Here is a 19,906-nt window from a genome sequence, read left to right on the forward strand (position 1 = left end):
TCCTTCCCTCCTTTGGACAACGAATCATCCCAAATTGAGGAGGTGGACTTTGAGAGCAAGATTTATGATTTTTTCCCCTTTTCCTCTTTTTGTGAGTGTGTACGTGCATGCTTCTGTGTGAGATTTTGTCTGTATAGCTTTGCTTCCACCATTTGTCCTAGGGTTCTATCCGTCCCTTTTTTAAAAATTTTTTTCTTCATAATTATTTTTTATTTTAATAACTTTATTATATTTTATCTCACTTTATTTTATTTTACTTTATCTTCTGTCTTTCTTTTTTCCTTCCTTCCCTCCTTCCTCCCTCCTTCCCTCCCTCCCTCCCTCCCTCCCTCCCTTCTTTCTTTCTTTCTTTCTTTCTTTCTTTCTTTCTTTCTTTCTTTTCTTTCTTTCTTTCTTTTTCTTTCTTTCTTTCTTTCTTTCTTTCTTTCTTTCTTTCTTTCTTCTTCTACTAATTCTTTCTTTCTACTTTTTCTCCCATTTATTCTGAGCCGTGTGGATGAAAGGCTCTTGCTGCTGCAGCCAGGAGTCAGTGCTGTGCCTCTTAGGTGGGAGAAACAACTTCAGGACACTGGTCCACAAGAGACCTCCCAGCTCCACATAATATCAAATGGCAAAAATCTCCCAGAGATCTCCATCTCAACACCAGCACCCAGCTTCACTCGACGACCAGCAAGCTACAGTGCTGGACACCCTATGCCAAACAACTAGCAAGACAGAAACACAACCACACCCATTAGCAGAGAGGCTGCCTAAAATCATAATAAGTCCACAGACACCCAAAACACACCACCAGACGTGGACCTGCCAACCAGAAAGACAAGATCCAGCCTCATCCACCAGAACACAGGCACTAGTCCCCTCCACCAGGAAGCCTACACAACCTACTGAACCAACCTTAGCCACTGGGGACAGACACCAAAAACAAAGGGAACTACAAACCTGCAGCCTGCAAAAAGGAGACCCCAAACACAGTAAGACAAGCAAAATGAGAAGACAGAAAAACACACAGCAGATGAAGGAGCAAGATAAAAACCCACCAGCCCTAACAAATGAAGAGGAAATAGGCAGTCTACCTGAAAAAGAATTCAGAATAATGAGAGTAAAGATGATCCAATATCTAGGAAATAAAATAGACAAAATGCAAGAAACATTTAACAAGGACCTACAAGAACTAAAGATAAAACAAGCAACGATGAACAACACAATAATTGAAATTAAAAATACTCTAGATGCGATCAATAGCAGAATAATTGAGGCAGAAGAACGGATAAGTGACCTGGAAGATAAAATAGTGGAAATAACTACTGCAGAGCAGAATAAAGAAAAAAGAATGAAAAGAACTGAGGACAGTCTCAGAGACCTCTGGGACAACATCAAACGCACCAACATTCGAATTATAGGGATTCCAGAAGAAGAAGAGAAAAAGAAAGGGACTGAGAAAATATTTGAAGAGATTATAGTTGAAAACTTCCCTAATATGGGAAAGGAAATAGTTAATCACGTCCAGGAAGCACAGAGAGTCCCATACAAGATAAATCAAAGGAGAAATACACCAAGACACATATTAATCAAACTGTCAAAAATTAAATACAAAGAAAACATATTAAAAGCAGCAAGGGAGGGCTTCCCTGGTGGCGCAGTGGATGAGAGTCCGCCTGCCAATGGAGGGGACACAGGTTCGTGCTCCGGTCTGGGAAGATCCCACATAACGCGGAGCGGCTGGGCCCGTGAGCCATAGCCACAGAGCCTGTGCAACCGGAGCCTGTGCTCCGCAACAGGAGAGGCCACAACAGTGAGAGGCCCACATACCACCAAGAAAAAAAAAAAAAAAGCAGCAACGTAAAAATAACGAATAACACACAGGGGAATCCCCATAAGGTTAACAGCTGATCTTTCAGCAGAAACTCTGCAAGCCAGAAGGGACTGGCAGGACATATTTAAAGTGATGAAGGAGAAAAACCTACAGCCAATATTGCTCTACCCAGCAAGGATCTCATTCAGATTTGATGGCGAAATTAAAACCTTTACAGACAAGCAAGAGCGGAGACAGTTCAGCACCACCAAACCAGCTTTACAACAAATGCTAAAGGAACTTCTCTAGACAAGAAACACAAGAGAAGGAAAAGACCTAAAATAACGAACCCAAAACAATTAAGAAAATGGGAATAGGAACATACATATCAATAATTACCTTAAATGTAAATGGACTAAATGCTCCCACCAAAAGACACAGACTGGCTGAATGTATACAAAAACAAGACCCATATATATGCTGTCTACAACAGACCCACTTCAGATCTAGAGACACATACAGACTGAAAGTAAGGGGATGGAAAAAGATATTCCATGCAAATGGAAACCAAAAGAAAGCTGGAGTAGCAATTCTCATATCAGACAAAATAGACTTTAAAAGAAAGACTATTAGAAGAGACAAAGAAGGACACTACATAATGATCAAGGGATCGATCCAAGAAGAAAATATAACAATCGTAAATATTTATGCACCCAACATAGGAGCACCTCAATACATAAGGCAAATACTAACAGCCATAAAAGGGGAAATCGACAGTAACACATTCATAGTAGGGGCCTTTACCACCCCACTTTCACCCATGGACAGATCATCCAAAATGAAAATAAATAAGGAAACACAAGCTTTAAATGATACATTAAACAAGATGGACTTAATTGATATTTATAGGACACTCCATCCAAAAACAACAGAATACACATTTTTCTCAAGTGCTCATGGAATATTCTCCAGGATAGATCATATCTTGGGTCACATATCAAGCCTTGGTAAATTTAAGAAAATTGAAATTGTATCAAGTATATTTTCCGACCACAACGCTATGAAAAATGCAATTTTTACATGGGCAAAAGATCTGAATGAACATGTCTCCAGAGAAGATACACAAATGACCATAAGGACATGGAATGATGCTCAGCATCATCAGTCATGAAGGAAACACATATCAAAACCACAATGATATATTACTTAACACCCACTAGGATGGCTATAATCAAAAAGACAGACATTAACAAGTGTTGGCAAGCAAGTGGAGAAACTTGAACTCTACCAAATTGCTGATGGGATTATGAAATAAATATAGCCACTTTGGAAAACAAACTGGGAATCCCTCAAACGGTTGAACATAGACAATATGACTCAGCAATTCCACTCCTTCATTTCCAAGAGAAATGAAAACATAAGTACACATAAAAACTTGCACATAGAAGCCCATAAAGCATTCCCAAAAACTGGAATCAACTCAAAATCCACTGATTAAAGAATAATTAAACAAAATGTGCTATATCCTTTCAATATTAGTCAGCCATTAAAAGTAATGAAGCTGGGCTTCCCTGGTGGCGCAGTGGTTGAGAGTCCGCCTGCCAATGCAGGGGACACGGGTTCATGCCCCGGTCCGGGAAGATCCCACATGCCGCGGAGCGGCTGGGCCCGTGAGCCATGGCCGCTGAGCCTGCGCGTCTGGAGCCTGTGCTCCACAACAGGAGAGGCCACAACAGTGAGAGGCCCACGTACCGCAAAAAAAAAAAAAAGTAATGAAGCAGTGATACATACTACAACATGAATGGATCTTGAAAACAGTAGTGGTAAGTAGAAAAAGCCTATCACAAAAGTCCAGACATCACATGATTCCACTTGCATGAACTGTCCAGAAGAGACAAATCCATACAGACAGAAAGTAGAACAGCAGTTGCCTAGGCCTGGGATTCTGCAGTGAAATGTGTCCAGTGACTGCTAAGGAGTGCAGGGTTTCTTCTGGGTGTGATGAAAATTTCTAAAATTGATTGTGATAATTGTTACACAGCTTGGTGAACACACTTAACCATTCACTGCACACTTTAAATGAATGAATCATATGATATGGGGATTATAAATCAATAAAGCTGTTAAAAAAAGATCATACTACAAAGTTTTTGTTTTCTTGTTATTTATAATTTACAATAATTACTGTTACTTATAATTAACAATTTCTTGTTATTATAATTTACGTAGGCATTTCTGTCGACATCATACATACACATATATTCTTTTATATGTATAAGATATTCCATAAAACATGAAAAAATCATAGAGCCAAATTTATATAATAACACAATTGATACTTCAAAAGGCTGATTTAAACTGAATGTTGGGGACTTCCCTGGTGGCGCAGTGGTTAAGACTGCAAGCTCCCAATGTAGGGGGCGTGGTTCAATCCCTGGCCAGAGATTAGATCCCACATGCATGACGCAACTAAGAGTTTGCATGCCACAACTAAGGAACCAGCAAGCCGCAACTAAAGAGCCCACAAACCGCAACTAAGGAGCCTGACTGCTACAACTAAGGATCCCACATGCCGCAACTAAGAAGCCCACCTGCCACAACTAAGAGCCAGCGCAGCCAAATATACAAATAAAATAAAATAAAATAAAATAAAATGAATGTTGCAATAAGAAAAAAAAATTAAAAAGTACATATTTACTGCATACATATGCTCTCTCTCACTGAAACATGAGAGTAGAGGATGTGAAAGCTTTCTAAAACTAATTTACCCATAAATACTTTAAGTTCCCTTTAAAAGCTATGTTTAAGGGAAAAAATGAGTCACTAAATATATTTAAAACACCTTTTCTCTGAAAGTTCCAAAAGCTGTGTAGTTGAACTGCCCCACTTTCAAGATACATATAAGTAAATAGAATGGACACATTACTATCTCAAAGAATTATAAATAATAAAGTTATAACATGCGTGAAAAAGAGATTAATCTCATGAGAATACTTTATTTTTTAAAGGGAACCCTCTTGCACTGTTGGTGGGAATGTAAATGGATACAGCCACTATGGAGAACAGTATGGAGGTTCCTTAAAAAACTAAAAATAGAATTACCATAAGACCCAGCAATCCCACTATTGGGCATATACCCTGAGAAAACCATATTTAAAAAAGAGACATGTCCCACAATGTCCACTGCAGCACTATTTACAATAGTCAGGACATGGAAGCAACCTAAGTGTCCATCGACAGAGGAATGGATAAAGCAGATGTGGCACATACATACAATGGAATATTACTCAGCCATAAAAAGAAACAAGATTGAGTTATTTGTAGTGAGGTGGATGGACCTAGAGTCTGTCATACAGAGTGAAGTAAGTCAGAAAAAGAAAAACAAATACCGTTAGCTAACACATATATATGGAATCTAAAAAAAAAAAAAAAACTGGGTCTGAAGAACCTAGGGGCAGACAGAAATAAAGACGCAGACGTAGAGAATGGACTTGAGGACACAGGGAGGGGGAAGGGTAAACTGGGACAAAGTGAGAGACTAGCACTGACATATATACACTACCAAACGTAAAATAGATAGCTAGTGGGAAGCAGCCGCATAGCACAGGGAGATCAGCTCAGTACGTTGTGACCACCTAGATGGGTGGGATAGGGAGGGTGGGAAGGAGGCATAAGAGGGAGGGGATATGGGGGTATATGTATACATACAGCTGATTCACTTTGTTATACAGCAGAAACTAACACAACATTGTAAAGCAATTACACTCCAATAAAGATGTTTTTAAAAAACTATATATTTAAATATATATATTTAAAGGGTGGATCTGGATATGTTTTTCTCTTATTTATTTATTTATGGCTGCACTTGGTCCTCGTTGCTGCGCACGGGCTTTCTCTAGTTGCAGCAAGCGGGGACTACTCTTCGTTGTGGTGCACGGGCTTCTTATCGCAGTGTCTTCTCTTGTTGCAGAGTACAGGCTACAGGCGTGCGGGTTTGGTGGTTGTGGCACATGGGCTCAGTAGCTGTGGCTTGCAGGCTCTAGAGCGCAGGCTCAGTAGTTGTGGCGCACGGGCTTAGCTGCTCTGCAGCATGTGGGATCTTCCCACACCAGGGCTCGAACCTGTGTCACCTGGTAGGCAGATTCTTAACCAATGCGCCACCAGGGAAGTCCAAGAATACTTTTTTATGTTGGAGACAAACGATAAGCTCAATGCCAACAGAGTACAATTATTCTAGAAAGCTTCAAATCTAAAATGGTTATTAAGGAAAAATTATAAAGAAAAATATAATACGAGCAATAAAACTTTCCAAAGAAAACTGTGTATTTTGTGTGAAGCATTCAAATATCACAAATATCCTTTCAAAACACTCTCTTCTTTCTGCAGGTATTGCCTGGCTACATAGGGGCCACAAGCAAGTAGGATATTATGAGAACCAAAGTAAAAAATGAATAAAAGGTAACCTCAGAAGAAGAATAGGCTGAAATATCTTCAAAAAATGTATGCTTGTAACAGGCACACCAATGTCATAATGAAGTAAAAAAGCTTCCATAAATAATACATATACATTATATAATGTAATCCTATAATATTTTGAAACATTACAGATATTACTGCCATACATAACTGTCTTATTTATAAACTGATTAACAGATTACAAGAATGCTGAGATTGATATTATATGGAAACACACAGGTTAGAAAAACTTGCCTAGAAAGTTTCCAAGAGTAACTCTCAGGTGCAAAAGAAACAGGAATCAGGAAATGTAAGGCTAAAGAAAGATCTTCAGAAAGATAAAACTGAAAGTGTTACACATAAATCTTTTTTAACATCTTTATTGGAGTATAATTGCTTTACAATGGTGTGTTAGTTTCTGCTTTATAACGAAGTGAATCAGCTATACGTATACATATATCTCCTCCCTCTTGCATCTCCCTCCCATCCTCCCTATCCCACCCCTCTAGGTGGTCACAAAGCACGGAGCTGATCTCCCTGTGCTATGTGGCTGCTTCCCACTAGCTATCTATTTTACATTTGGTAGTGTATATAAGTCCATGCCACTCTCTCACTTCGTCCCAACTTACCCTTCCCCCTCCCCGTGTCCTCAAGTCCATAAATTTCTGTTTGAGAATGCAAAGATAAAATTCATAAGACAAAATGGCTTATGTTGAGAAGAACTGGGTTCTTATTCCACTGAGGCCCCAAGGGGTGAGTGGACAGCTTTCTTAACTTCTTAGAGCCTCTATTTCTTCACCTCTAAAACAGTCAGGAAAAAGTAACATGCACAATTGCTGTAAAGATTAAGTTAGGCTGTGTAAGGAAGTTTCTCCCTAACACAGAACCTGTCAGGAGTGTTTACAGGGCCATACTTTCAGGAAGCAAAAGAAAGAAAAAAGAACTTCAAGTGATTTCCTTGTTAAGATTTACTTACTGCAGCACTCTTTCCTGGAAAGTTGAAAAAGGCATCCGGACCATACTTCTGTGGTATGTGCTTTAACACAGACAGCAACTTTCCAGCATGTGGAGGCTATGAAAATAATCAACAATTCATTAACCACATTATTCACCATAAAACAAAAATACCTACTTTTAGTACAGACATACTTTAATATATCCCCTAATAACTAAATAATTCTGTAAGCTAAAAAGCATATAAAATAACCTCCTTAAAAGAAGGTTATTTTCAACTACCTTAAAGAAATGAACAATGCACTCTATGCCATTTTTTTTATGAGGCATTGGATAAATATGAGCCAACAGCATTTGACACATAACTTCACACTACAGCAAAAACGACCTTTTAAAATTACAAACTACATCAACCCACTACCCATCCCTTTTTAAAGCACTTTTTAATTTCACCAGAAAATAATGCTTACCAAGTCCCACTGTTAAAGGCACTTTAAAAACAATAAAATATTTTAGCCTCATAACCACACTAGGGGTTATTTTCACTCCATTTTGCAAAGGAGGAATCTGAGTCAGAGGAACATGTCCAAGGTCATACAGGTAGTAAGTGACAAGGATAGGATAAGAATTCAGTCTGACTCCAGAGTCCATGCTTTTCATTACTACACTTTCACTGTTACATTATTCTATCTCTCCTATAGCTTCCCACTGTCTTTAAAATAAAGACCAAAATCCCTAACATGGCCCACAAGATAGTTTACATACCTCCTTAACCTCTTTTGCCTCTCTCTGCACTCTATCCACAATGCCTTCTCTGTCTTCTTCCCATAATAGGGCCTGAGCACAAGCTATTCCTTCTGCTTAAAATGTTCTCACTAGGCCTATTCCCCCCTCCCCAGCCTCCTCCACCTTAACTAAATAAATCTTACCCATCCATTGAAGTTCATCTTAATGATCACTTCTCAGGGCAGTCTTCCCTGACCTCTGAGAATGGATCAAATCTCCCTATCACATTTCATTCTACAAAATATCTCTACTATACAGCATGAATAAAAGTTGTAACATTACAATTATTCGATTAATGCCTCTTTGACCCACAATTCTCCTCTAATACATTAAACAACCAAGAGCTAAAACGAAAAGGCACATTTACATTTAGGAAAAGCAAAGGACAATCAGATATACCTTATCATTTCAATCAGTTTAGAAAGTGTAGTACATTCCTCTTAAAAGCTAAAAGTTCAAAACAGTGTCAAACTACAAGTGAAATCATTGGCTTGCCTTCATCTTATCTGGTAGCTGCTCTAAATTATCATTAATAACTATCTAAAAGAGTTTGGCAACCTTTTACCTAAATGTTAAGTGGAAAGCTTCATTCGTAAGTGATCAAGAAACTTTCAATTAACCACACTGTTCAATTATAAAAGTGTAATAACAAGTTATTACAATCACAATGATTTTTTAAAATAAATTCTAAAATGAAATCATCAAAAATAATATGCAGTCAAAAATAAAAATATAACTTTGTAGCATTTCTAGAGAAATCAATCCTCAAAATTTCCTTTTCTATAAACCAATCAAAAAGCATACATTAAGACAAGCACTTAATCCACACATACTGCTAGGGGGCTGTATACTAAGAAAGCCTTTCAGAAAATAATTCAAGAGTCTTTAAAAATGTTCACCCATTGATACACTATTTCCACATATAAAAATATGTGCTAAAGTAATAATCAAAAAAGCAGACACAGATTTAGATACGGGGATTTTTCACTGCACTGATATGATAGCAAAAGCTACATAAGCTCTGAGCAAGACCCTGCTCTTGTTTTATTAATAGTTCATTATTTTTTTCCCTCCCATAAGCAGCTACATTAACATGCTTAATCTTTTTATATGTGTTCCTTTAAAAATGTGTTTTTGTGTGCCTATACTTAAAATTTAAATGATGTTGTGTTAGATATATCATTCTATTTCTTACTTTCTTCCTGCTTTTTGGTATCTATTCTTATTACTCTGTTCATTAATTCTAACTGCTATATAATAATCTATTCTATGCATCCAATAGATTTTACCTATCTATTCTCCTAAAGATAAACACATGTTGACAATTCACTGCCATCAAAAATAATGCTTCAGTGCACATTCTCATACATATTTCCTTACAGAACTATGTGAGAATTTCTTGGAACATGCACTCAGGAGCAAACTACTAATTCATTGGATATGGGTATAATTTAAGTGACTAACTAGTACTAGATTACTCTTGAGGTCGGCTCCATTGGTGTCCATTCCAACCAGTAGCACACAGCTTTAAAATAACTCTATCTCTCCAATTATACTTGCTATTATCCAACTCTATAATTCTTAATACAAATGATGTAAGGTGACATATCAATACTGCTTTCATTTGAACATCTCTAATTATTAGTGATTTAGTGTTTATTTGATTATGGGATTTCTCTCTCTGTAAATAGATATCTGTTCATAACCTTTCCTATTTTCTTATAGTTTTCTATATTCACCAATATAACAAAAAATATTTTAATTACATATTCAGAATACATAAATTATTTGAATATAAATCAAAATCAAACCAGTATACTTCTTCTTCTGGACATGACACAGTAACAGGACCTATACTTTCCAACTCACCATAATCAACTTGAAAACTGGACAAAATGTATGAAACTAAAACTGTTTTCACACTAGCTCAAGACTGTGATCCTTGAGAAAGGGAAACAAAATGAGGCATGAGATTACCCACACTTTCTACCTGCAGTCAATTTCCTTATCACATATCATTGCACAGGGAGAAGAAAACCAAACAGAACTTGAAATTCTCATTGAGCTGGTGAGGCAGAAATTAGAGGATGGGTAGTCTGAGGTGGACAGAAACTTCAGGGCAGAGTACTACAGAGGAAGGACCTATGCAGAGAAGAAACTCCAGAAATCTGCACTGACCCTTTGGCATAATACCAAACTGTTCATTTCTACCTTAAAACTCAACAAGGTGGGGTAGCCAAGATTTTGACAGCCATCAGTCAAAGAATTCCCAGAGCAAATATAGAGCCAGGAATTGCTGAGACCCTACTAGGCACTACGGAGGGACCACAGTCTTGCTTGCCTCATGTCTGAGACTTAGGATCATTCACAAAGATCCTAGAAAAGTCAGGCCAGAATAAGGCTGCCCTAATAATAATAAGCCCTGGAGTAACAGCCTAGATTGGCTGACCAAAAAAACTTTTAAACTAGCCTGAAAGAATAAAGTTAATCCACAAGCAACTTACCTGCCTGCAAAAACAGTCTAACAATCTTAAAAGAACTATGACAGAATCCAGCACTCAACAGGGAATAACTCACTATGACTAACATCACTATGTCTAAAATCACTAGTATAAAACAGGAAAATAGGGCTTCCCTAGTGGTGCAGTGGTTGAGAGTCCGCATGCCGATGCAGGGGACGTGAGTTCGTGCCCCGCTCTGGGAAGATCCCACACGCCGCGGAGCGGCTGGGCCCGTGAGCCATGGCCGCTGAGACTGCGCGTCGTCCGGAGCCTGTGCTCCGCAACAGGAGAGGCCACAACAGTGATAAGACCACATACCACAAAAAAAAACCAAATACACACAAAAAAACAGGAAAATATGACCTACAAGTAAAAGCAGAATGAGTGAGCAAAAAACTGACCTAGAAAATGACAGAGATGACAGAATTAGTGGACGAGAACATTAAAGCAACTATTAATATGCTGCCATCTCTCAATGATTTAAAGGAAAACAAGAATGAGGGAACAAATGAAAGATATTAAAAAGAACCAAATAGAATTGACAGAGATTAAAAGTATCTGATATCTGAAAATTTTAATGGCTGTTAACACATTACAGAAGAAAAGATCAACTGCCTTAAAAATATAGCAATAAAAGCAATCTAAAATGAAGCACAGGGACTTCCCTGGTGGCACAGTGGTTAAGAATCCACCTGCCAATGCAGGGGACATGGGTTCGAACCCTTGTCCAGGAAGATCCCACATGCTATGGAGCAACTAAGCCCATGAGCCACAACTACTGAAACCCAACGTGCCTAAAGCCTGTGCTCCACAACAAGAGAAGCCACTGCAATGAGAAGCCTGTGCACCGCAACAAAGAGTAGCTCCCACTCGCCGCAACTAGAGAAAGCCCAGGCGCAGCAACCAAGACCCAATGCAGCCAATAAATAAATAAATAAATTTATTTATTTAAAAATCAATAAAATAAAATGAAGCACAAAGGGAAAACACTAAAAAAAATGTGAACAGATCTCAGTGACCCAAGGGGCACTACCAAGAAGATTAAAAAACATGTAACTGGAGTCCCAGAAGGAGGGGGAGAGGGACAAAAAAATGATATTTGAAGAAATAATTATCAAAATGTTCCCAAATTTGATGAAAATTATAAGCCCACAGATGCAAGAACCCCTAATAAGGATAAATACAAGGTAAACCACACCAAGAAACATAATAAAATCACTGCAAACCTTAAAAGCAGGCAGAGAACTAGAGTTCAATACAAAGAAGCTAAAGAGTACAATCATTTTAATACAATAAATTAGAGTGTACAATTGCAGAGCACAAATTTAGATACACTTAAACAGAGGCAGATTAAGGATCAGCTGGCTGAGTAGTTGCTGCAGGCAATGATTTCTAAAGAGCTCTAAAATAAGCCTAGAAATGCAACAAAAACGGAGAAAATATTTACTAGTATTCCTCTAAGGCATAAGTAACTAAAGAGTAGGAAGAAACAGTTTGATAAGGCACCTGGAGTTCAAAATCAGTTGACCACTACCACCCATTGCAAAGGACCAGGAAATTGCATCTAAAGAGGGCGGAGCCAATTAGCACAGCGCTTTTGTTCAGTGAGTGGGTTATTCAAGTTTAAACTACTCAGACTGATACAAAGAGAAGCTAGATGCTGCTATCCAACATTTTTATTTCTCTGTCCTTACCCTTTTCCTCTAATTTAATGTTGAATTTTTATGTTGAATTTTAAAATGTTGAAATTTTAAAAGAATAAAAATTATTTGAAACATTTGAGGAAGGACCAAATTACCAACCTGCCTGGAACACCCAGTTCTCTTCGTCCACACCTGTGTCAGGTGATGGCAAAAGTAGCTCTGGGGGGGGGGGAGAGGGAAGATGGCGGAAGAGTAAGACGCGGAGATCACCTTCCTCCCCACAAATACACCAGAAATACATCTACACGTGGAACAACTCCTAAAGAACACCTACTGAACGCTGGCAGAAGTCCTCAGACCTCCCAAAAGGCAAGAAACTCCCCCACGTACCTGGGTAGGGCAAAAGAAAAAAGAATAAACAGAGACAACAGAACAGGGACGGGACCTGCACCAGTGGGAGGGAGATGTGAAAGAGGAAAGGTTTCCACACACTAGGAAGCCCCTTCGCGGGTGGAGACTGCGGGTGGTGGAGGGGGGAAGTTTCGGAGCCACGTAGGAGAGCGCAGCAACAGAGTGCGGAGGGCAAAGCGGAGAGATTCCCGCACAAAGGATCGGTGCCGACCACCACTCACCAGCCCGAGAGACTTGTCTGTTCACCCGCCGGGGCGGGCGGGGCTGGGAGCTGAGGCTCGGGCTTCTGCCGGGAGAGGACTGGGGCTGGTGGCGGAAACACAGCCTGCAGGGGGAGTCCGGGGAAAAGTCTGGACCTGCCAAAGAGGCAAGAGACGTTTTCTTCTCTGTTTCCTGGTGCACGAGGAGAGGGGATTAAGAACGCTGCTTAAAGGACCTCCAGAGACGGACATGAGCCGCGGCTAAAAGCACGGACCCCAGAGACGGGCATGAGACGCTAAGGCTGCTGCTGCCGCCACCAAGAAGCCTGTGTGCGAGCACAGGTCACTATCCACACCCCCATGCCGGGAAGCCTGTGCAGCCCACCACTGCCAGGGTCCCGGGAATCAGGGAGAACTTCCCCAGGAGAACGCACGGCGCGCCTCAGGCTGGTGAAACGTCCCGCTGGCCTCTGCCGCCGCAGGCCCGCCCCGCATCTGCACCCCTCCCTCTCCTCGGCCTGAGTGAGCCAGAGCCCCCGAAGCAGCTGCTCCTTTAACCCCGTGCTGTCTGCGCGAAGAAGAGACGCCCTCCGGCAACCTACACGCAGAGGCAGGGGCAAATCCAAAACTGAGCCCCGGGAGCTGTGCGAACAAAGAAGAGAAAGGGAAATCTCTCCCAGCAGCCTCAGAAGCAGCGGATTAAAGCTCCACAACCAACTTGATGTACCCTGCATCTGTGGAATACCTGAATAGACAATGAATCATCCCAAATTGAGAAGGTGGACTTTGAGAGAAAGATTTATTATTTTTTCCCCTTTTCCTCTTTCTGTGAGTGTGTACGTGTATGCTTCTTTGTGAGATTTTGTCTCTATACCTTTGCTTTCACCATTTCTCCTAGGGTTCTTTGCATCCTTTTTTTTTTTTCTTGTAAAAAAATTTTTTTTCTTAATAATTACTTTTTATTTTAATAACTTTATTTTATTTTATCCTCTTTCTTCCTTTCTTTTTCTTTCCTTCTACCTTTTCTCCCTTTTATTCTGAGCTGTGTGGATGAAAGGCTCTTGGTGCTGCAGCAAGGAGTCAGTGCTGTGCCTTATCCTCTTTCTTCCTTTCTTTTTCTTTCCTTCTACCTTTTCTCCCTTTTATTCTGAGCTGTGTGGATGAAAGGCTCTTGGTGCTGCAGCAAGGAGTCAGTGCTGTGCCTCTGAGGTGTTAGAACCAACTTCAGGACACAGGTCCACAAGAGACCTCCCAGCTCCACATAATATCAAACGGTGAAAATCTTCCAGAGATCTCCATCTCAACGCTAAGATCCAGTTCCATTCAATGACCAGCAAGCTACAGTGCTGGACACCCCATGCCAAACAACTAGCAAGACAGGAACACAACCCCACCCATTAGCAGAGAGGCTGCCTAAAATCATAATAAGTCCACAGACACCCAAAACACACCACCAGATGTGGAGGTGCCAACCAGAAAGACAAGATCCAGCCTCATCCACCAGAACACAGGCGCTAGTCCCCTCCACCAGGAAGCCTACACAACCCACTGAACCAACTTTAGCCACTGGGGACAGACACCAAAAACAATGGGAACTATGAACCTGCACCCTGCAAAAAGGAGACCCCAAACACAGTAAGATAAGAAAAATGAGAAGAGAGAAAAACAAACAGCAGATAAAGAAGCAAAACAAAACCCCACCAGATCTAACAAATAAAGAGGAAACAGGCAGTCTACCTGAAAAAGAATTCAGAATAATGGAAGTAAAGATGATCCAAAATCTTGGAAATAGAATAGAGAAAATGCAAGAAACATTTAACAAGGACCTACAAGAACTAAAGCTGAAACAAGCAACGATGAACAACACAATAATTGAAATTAAAAATACTCTAGATGGGATCAATAGCAGAATAACTGAGGCAGAAGAACGGATAAGTGACCTGGAAGATAAAATAGTGGAAATAACTACTGCAGAGCAGAATAAAGAAAAAAGAATGTAAAGAACTGAGGACAGTCTCACAGACCTCTGGGACAACATTAAACAAACTAACATTTGAATTATAGGGGTTCCAGAAGAAGATGAGAAAAAGAAAGGGACTGAGAAAATATTTGAAGAGATCATAGATGAAAACTTCCCTAATATGGAAAAGGAAATAGTTAATCAAGTCCAGGAAGCACAGAGAGTCCCATACAGGATAAATCCAAGGAGAAACATGCCAAGACACATATTAATCAAACTGTCAAAAATTAAATACAAAGAAAACATATTAAAAGCAGCAAGGGAAAAACAACAACACAAAAGGGAATCCCCATAAGGTTAACAGTTGATCTTTCAGCAGAAACTCTGCAAGCCAGAAGGGACTGGCAGGACATATTTAAAGTGATGAAGGAGAAAAACCTACAGCCAATATTGCTCTACCCAGCAAGGATCTCATTCAGATTTGATGACGAAATTAAAACCTTTACAGACAAGCAAGAGCTAACACAGTTCAGCACCACAAAACCAGCTTTACAACACATGCTGAAGGAACTTCTCTAGACAAGAAACACAAGAGAAGGAAAAGACCTACAATAACAAAACCAAAACAATTAAGAAAATTGGAATAGGAACATACATACCGATAATTACCTTAAATGTAAATGGATTAAATGCTCCCACCAAAAGACACAGACTGGCTGAATGTATACAAAACAAGACCCATATATATGCTGTCTACAACAGGCCCACTTCAGACCTAGAGACACATACAGACTGAAAGTAAGGGGATGGAAAAAGATATTCCATGCAAGTGGAAACCAAAAGAAATCTGGAGTAGAAATTCTCATATCAGACAAAATAGACTTTAAAAGAAAGACTATTAGAAGAGACAAAGAAGGACACTACATAATGATCAAGGGATCGATCCAAGAAGATATAACAACTGTAAATATTTATGCACCCAACATAGGAGCACCTCAATACATCAGGCAAATGCTAACAGCCAGAAAAGCGGAAATCGACAGTAAACCATTCATAGTAGGGGCCTTTACCACCCCACTTTCACCAATGGACAGATCATCCAAAACGAAAATAAATAAGGAAACACAAGCTTTAAATGATACATTAAACAAGTTGGACTTAATTGATATTTATAGGACATTCCATCCAAAAACAACAGAATACACATTTTTCTCAAGTGCTCGTGGAACATTCTCCAGGATAGATCATATCTTGGGTCACAAATCAAGTCTTGGTAAATTTAAGAAAATTGAAATTGTATCAAGTATCTTTTCTGACCACAACGCTATGACACTAGATATCAATTACAGGAAAAGATCTGTAAAAAATACAAACACATGGAGGCTAAACAATACACTACTTAATAACGAAGTGATCACTGAAGAAATCAAAGAGGAAATCAAAAAATACCTAGAAACAAATGACAGTGGAGACACGACGACCCAAAACCTATGGGATGCAGCAAAAGCAGTTCTAAGAGGGAAGTTTATAGCAATACAATCCTACCTTAAGAAAGAGGAAACATCTCGAATAAACAGCCTAACCTTACACGTAAAGCAATTAGAGAAAGAAGCACAAAAAACATCCAAACTTAGCAGAAGGAAAGAAATCATAAAGATGAGATCAGAAATAAATGAAAAAGAAATGAAAGAAACGATAGCAAAGATCAATAAAACTCAAAGCTGCTTCTTTGAGAAGATAAACAAAATTGATAAACCATTAGGCAGACTCATCAAGAAAAAAAGGGAGAAGACTCAAATCAATATAATTAGAAATGAAAAAGAGGAAGTAACAACTGACACTGTAGAAATACAAAAGATCATGAGAGATTACTACAAGCAACTCTATGCCAATAAAAAGAACAACCTGGAATAAATGGACAAATTCTTAGAAATGCACAACATGCCAAGACTGAATCAGGAAGAAACAGAAAATATGAACAGACCAAACACAAGCACTGAAACTGAAACTGTGGTTAAAAATCTTCCAACAAACAAAAGCCCAGGACCAGATGGCTTCACAGGCAAATTCTATCAAACATTTAGAGAAGAGCTAACATCTATCCTTCTCAAACTCTTCCAAAATATAGCAGAGGGAGGAACAGCCCCAAACTCATTCTACGAGGCCACTATCACCCTGATACCAAAACCAAACAAAGATGTCACAAAGAAAGAAAACTACACACCAATATCACTGATGAACACAGATGCAAAAATCCTCAACAAAATACTAGCAAACAGAATCCAACAGCACATTAAAAGGATCACACACCATGATCAAGTGGGGTTTATTCCAGGAATGCAAGGATTCTGCAATATAGGCAAACCAATCAACGTGATACACCATATTAACAAACTGAAGGAGAAAAACCACATGATCATCTCAATAGATGCAGAGAAAGCTTTTGACAAAATTCAACACCCATATGATAAAAACCCTGCAGAAAGTAGGCATAGAGGGAACTTTCCTCAACATAATAAAGGCCATATATGACAAACCCACAGCCAACATCGTCCTCAATGGTGAAAAACTGAAAGCATTTCCACTAAGATCAGGAACAAGACAAGGTTGCCCACTCTCACCACTAGTATTCAACATAGTTTTGGAAGTTTTAGCCAAAGGAATCAGAGAAGAAAAGGAAATAAAAGGAATCCAAATCGGAAAAGAAGAAGTAAAGCTGTCACTGTTTGCAGATGACATGATATTATACATAGAGAATCCTAAGGATGCTACCAGAAAAATACTAGAGCTAATCAGTGAATTTTTGAAAGTAGCAGGATACAAAATTAATGCACAGAAATCTCTTGCATTCTTATACACTAATGATGAAAAATCTGAAAGTGAAATCAAGAAAACACTCCCATTTACCATCACAACAAAAGGAATAAAATACCTAGGAATAAACCTACCTAAGGAGACAAAACACCTGTATGCAGAAAATTATAGGACACTGATGAAAGAAATTAAAGATGATACAAATAGATGGAGAGATATGCCATGTTCTTGGATTGGAAGAATCAACATTCTGAAAATGACTCTACTACCCAAAGCAATCTACAGATTCAATGCAATCCCTATCAAGCTACCACTGGCATTTTTCACAGAACTGGAACAAAAAATTTCACAATCTGTATGGAATCACAAAGACCCCGAATAGCCAAAGCAATCTTGAGGACGAAAAACGGACCTGGAGGAATCAGGCTCCCTGACTTCAGACTAAACTACAAAGCTACAGTAATCAAGACAGTATGGTACTGGCACAAAAACAGAAACATAGATCAATGGAACAGGATAGAAAGCCCAGAGATAAACCCATGCACATATGGTCACCTATCTTTGATAAAGTAGGCAGGACTGTACAGTGGAGAAAGGACAGCCTCTTCAATAAGTGGTGCTGGGAATACTGGACAGGTACATGTAAAGGTATGAGATTAGAACACTCCCTAACACCATACACAAAAATAAGCTCAAAATGGATTAAAGACCTAAATGTAAGGCCAGAAACTATCAAACTCTTAGAGGAAAACATAGGCAGAACACTCTATGACATAAATCACAGCAAGATCCTTTTTGACCCACCTCCTAGAGATATGGAAATAAAAACAAAAATAAACAAATGGGACCTAATGAAACTTCAAAGCTTTTGCACAGCAAAGGAAACCATAAACAAGACCGAAAGACAACCCTCAGAATGGGAGAAAATATTTGTAAATGAAGCAACTGACAAAGGATTAATCTCCAAAATTTATAAGCAGCTCATGCAGCTCAATTACCGAATAAACAAACAACCCAATCCAAAAATGGGCAGAAGACCTAAATAGACATTTCTCCACAGAAGATGTACAGATTGCCAGCAAACTCATGAAAGAATGCTCAACATCATTAATCATTAGAGAAATGCAAATCAAAACTACAATGTGAGGTATCACCTCACACCAGTCAGAATGGCCATCATCAAAAAGTCTACAAACAATAAATGCTGGAGAGGGTGTCGAGAAAAGGGAAGACTCTTGCACTGCTGGTGGGAATGTGACTTGGTACAGCCACTATGGAGAACAGTATGGAGGTTCCTTAAAAAACTACAAATAGAACTACCATATGACCCAGCAATCCCACTACTGTGCATATACCCTGGGAAACCATAATTCAAAAGAGTCATGTACCAAAATGCTCATTGCAGCTCTATTTACAATAGCCCAGAGATGGAAAAAACCTAAGTGTCCATCATCAGATGAATGGATAAAGAAGATGTGGCAATATATACAATGGAATATTACTCAGCCATAAAAAGAAACGAAATTGAGTTATTTGTAGTGAGATGGATGGATCTAGAGTCTGTCATACAGAGTGAAGTAAGTCAGAAAGAGAAAGATAAATACCGTATGCTAACACATATATATGGAATTTAAGAAAAAAAAAATGTCATGAAGAACCTAGGGGTAAGATGGGAATAAAGACACAGACCTATTAGAGAATGGACTTGAGGATATGGGGAGGGGGAAGGGTAAGCTGTGACAAAGTGAGAGAGTGGCATGGACATATATACACTACCAAACGTAAAATAGCTAGCTAGTGGGAAGCAGCCGCATAGCACAGGGAGATCAGCTCAGTGCTTTGTGACCGCCTGGAGGGGTGGGATAGGGACGGTGGGAGGGAGGGAGACGCAAGAGGGATGAGATATGGGAACATATGTATATGTATAAATGATTTACTTTGTTATAAAGCAGAAACTAACACACCATTGTAAAGTAATTATACTCCAATAAAGATGTAAAAAAACAAAAAAGTAGCTGTAGGGGGCTAAATGCTATTCTAACTGATCTCTCCCCCTCAATTTGACATTCACCCCCTGTGCAACAATATCAATTTCTTAAAAGCTACTAATATGTTTGGGGAGGGGAACAGTTTCAAATATCAAAGAGTATTTAAGCTTACCCATTGTCCTTTATCTCCTTGAAGTTTACTGAAGAAGAGCTTTAGTTCTCGAACTGTCAAATTGTAGCTAGCCAGCACTCCCAACATGTCAACTAAAAGATCTGGAAACAAGGAAAGCAAAAAATAAAATAATAAAGCTACTTATATTTCTTGAAAGATTAAAATATATGGTGCTTACTTAACAGTTTGGACACTAAAGTTCCAGGTACATGTTAGATGCTCAATATTTA

The 19,906-nt window shown here is 39.1% G+C and overlaps 1 protein-coding gene across 2 annotated transcripts in view; it reads right to left on the bottom strand.

Annotated features, from left to right (window-relative positions):
* LRBA (LPS responsive beige-like anchor protein) overlaps window positions 1–19,906 on the bottom strand; it is a 730,232-nt gene that overhangs the window by 634,937 nt on the left and 75,389 nt on the right. For both annotated transcript variants that reach the window (XM_060147738.1, XM_060147737.1), the window contains exons 3-4: window positions 19,677–19,777; window positions 7,224–7,319 (exon numbers count right to left, since the gene is read on the bottom strand). In XM_060147738.1, coding sequence (XP_060003721.1) covers window positions 7,224–7,319; window positions 19,677–19,777 — 197 coding nt within the window. The remainder of the gene's footprint in view (window positions 1–7,223; window positions 7,320–19,676; window positions 19,778–19,906) is intronic.

The sequence above is a fragment of the Lagenorhynchus albirostris genome, chromosome 4 (assembly GCF_949774975.1).
Source record: "Lagenorhynchus albirostris chromosome 4, mLagAlb1.1, whole genome shotgun sequence".
In the NCBI taxonomy this organism is placed as follows: domain Eukaryota; kingdom Metazoa; phylum Chordata; class Mammalia; order Artiodactyla; family Delphinidae; genus Lagenorhynchus; species Lagenorhynchus albirostris.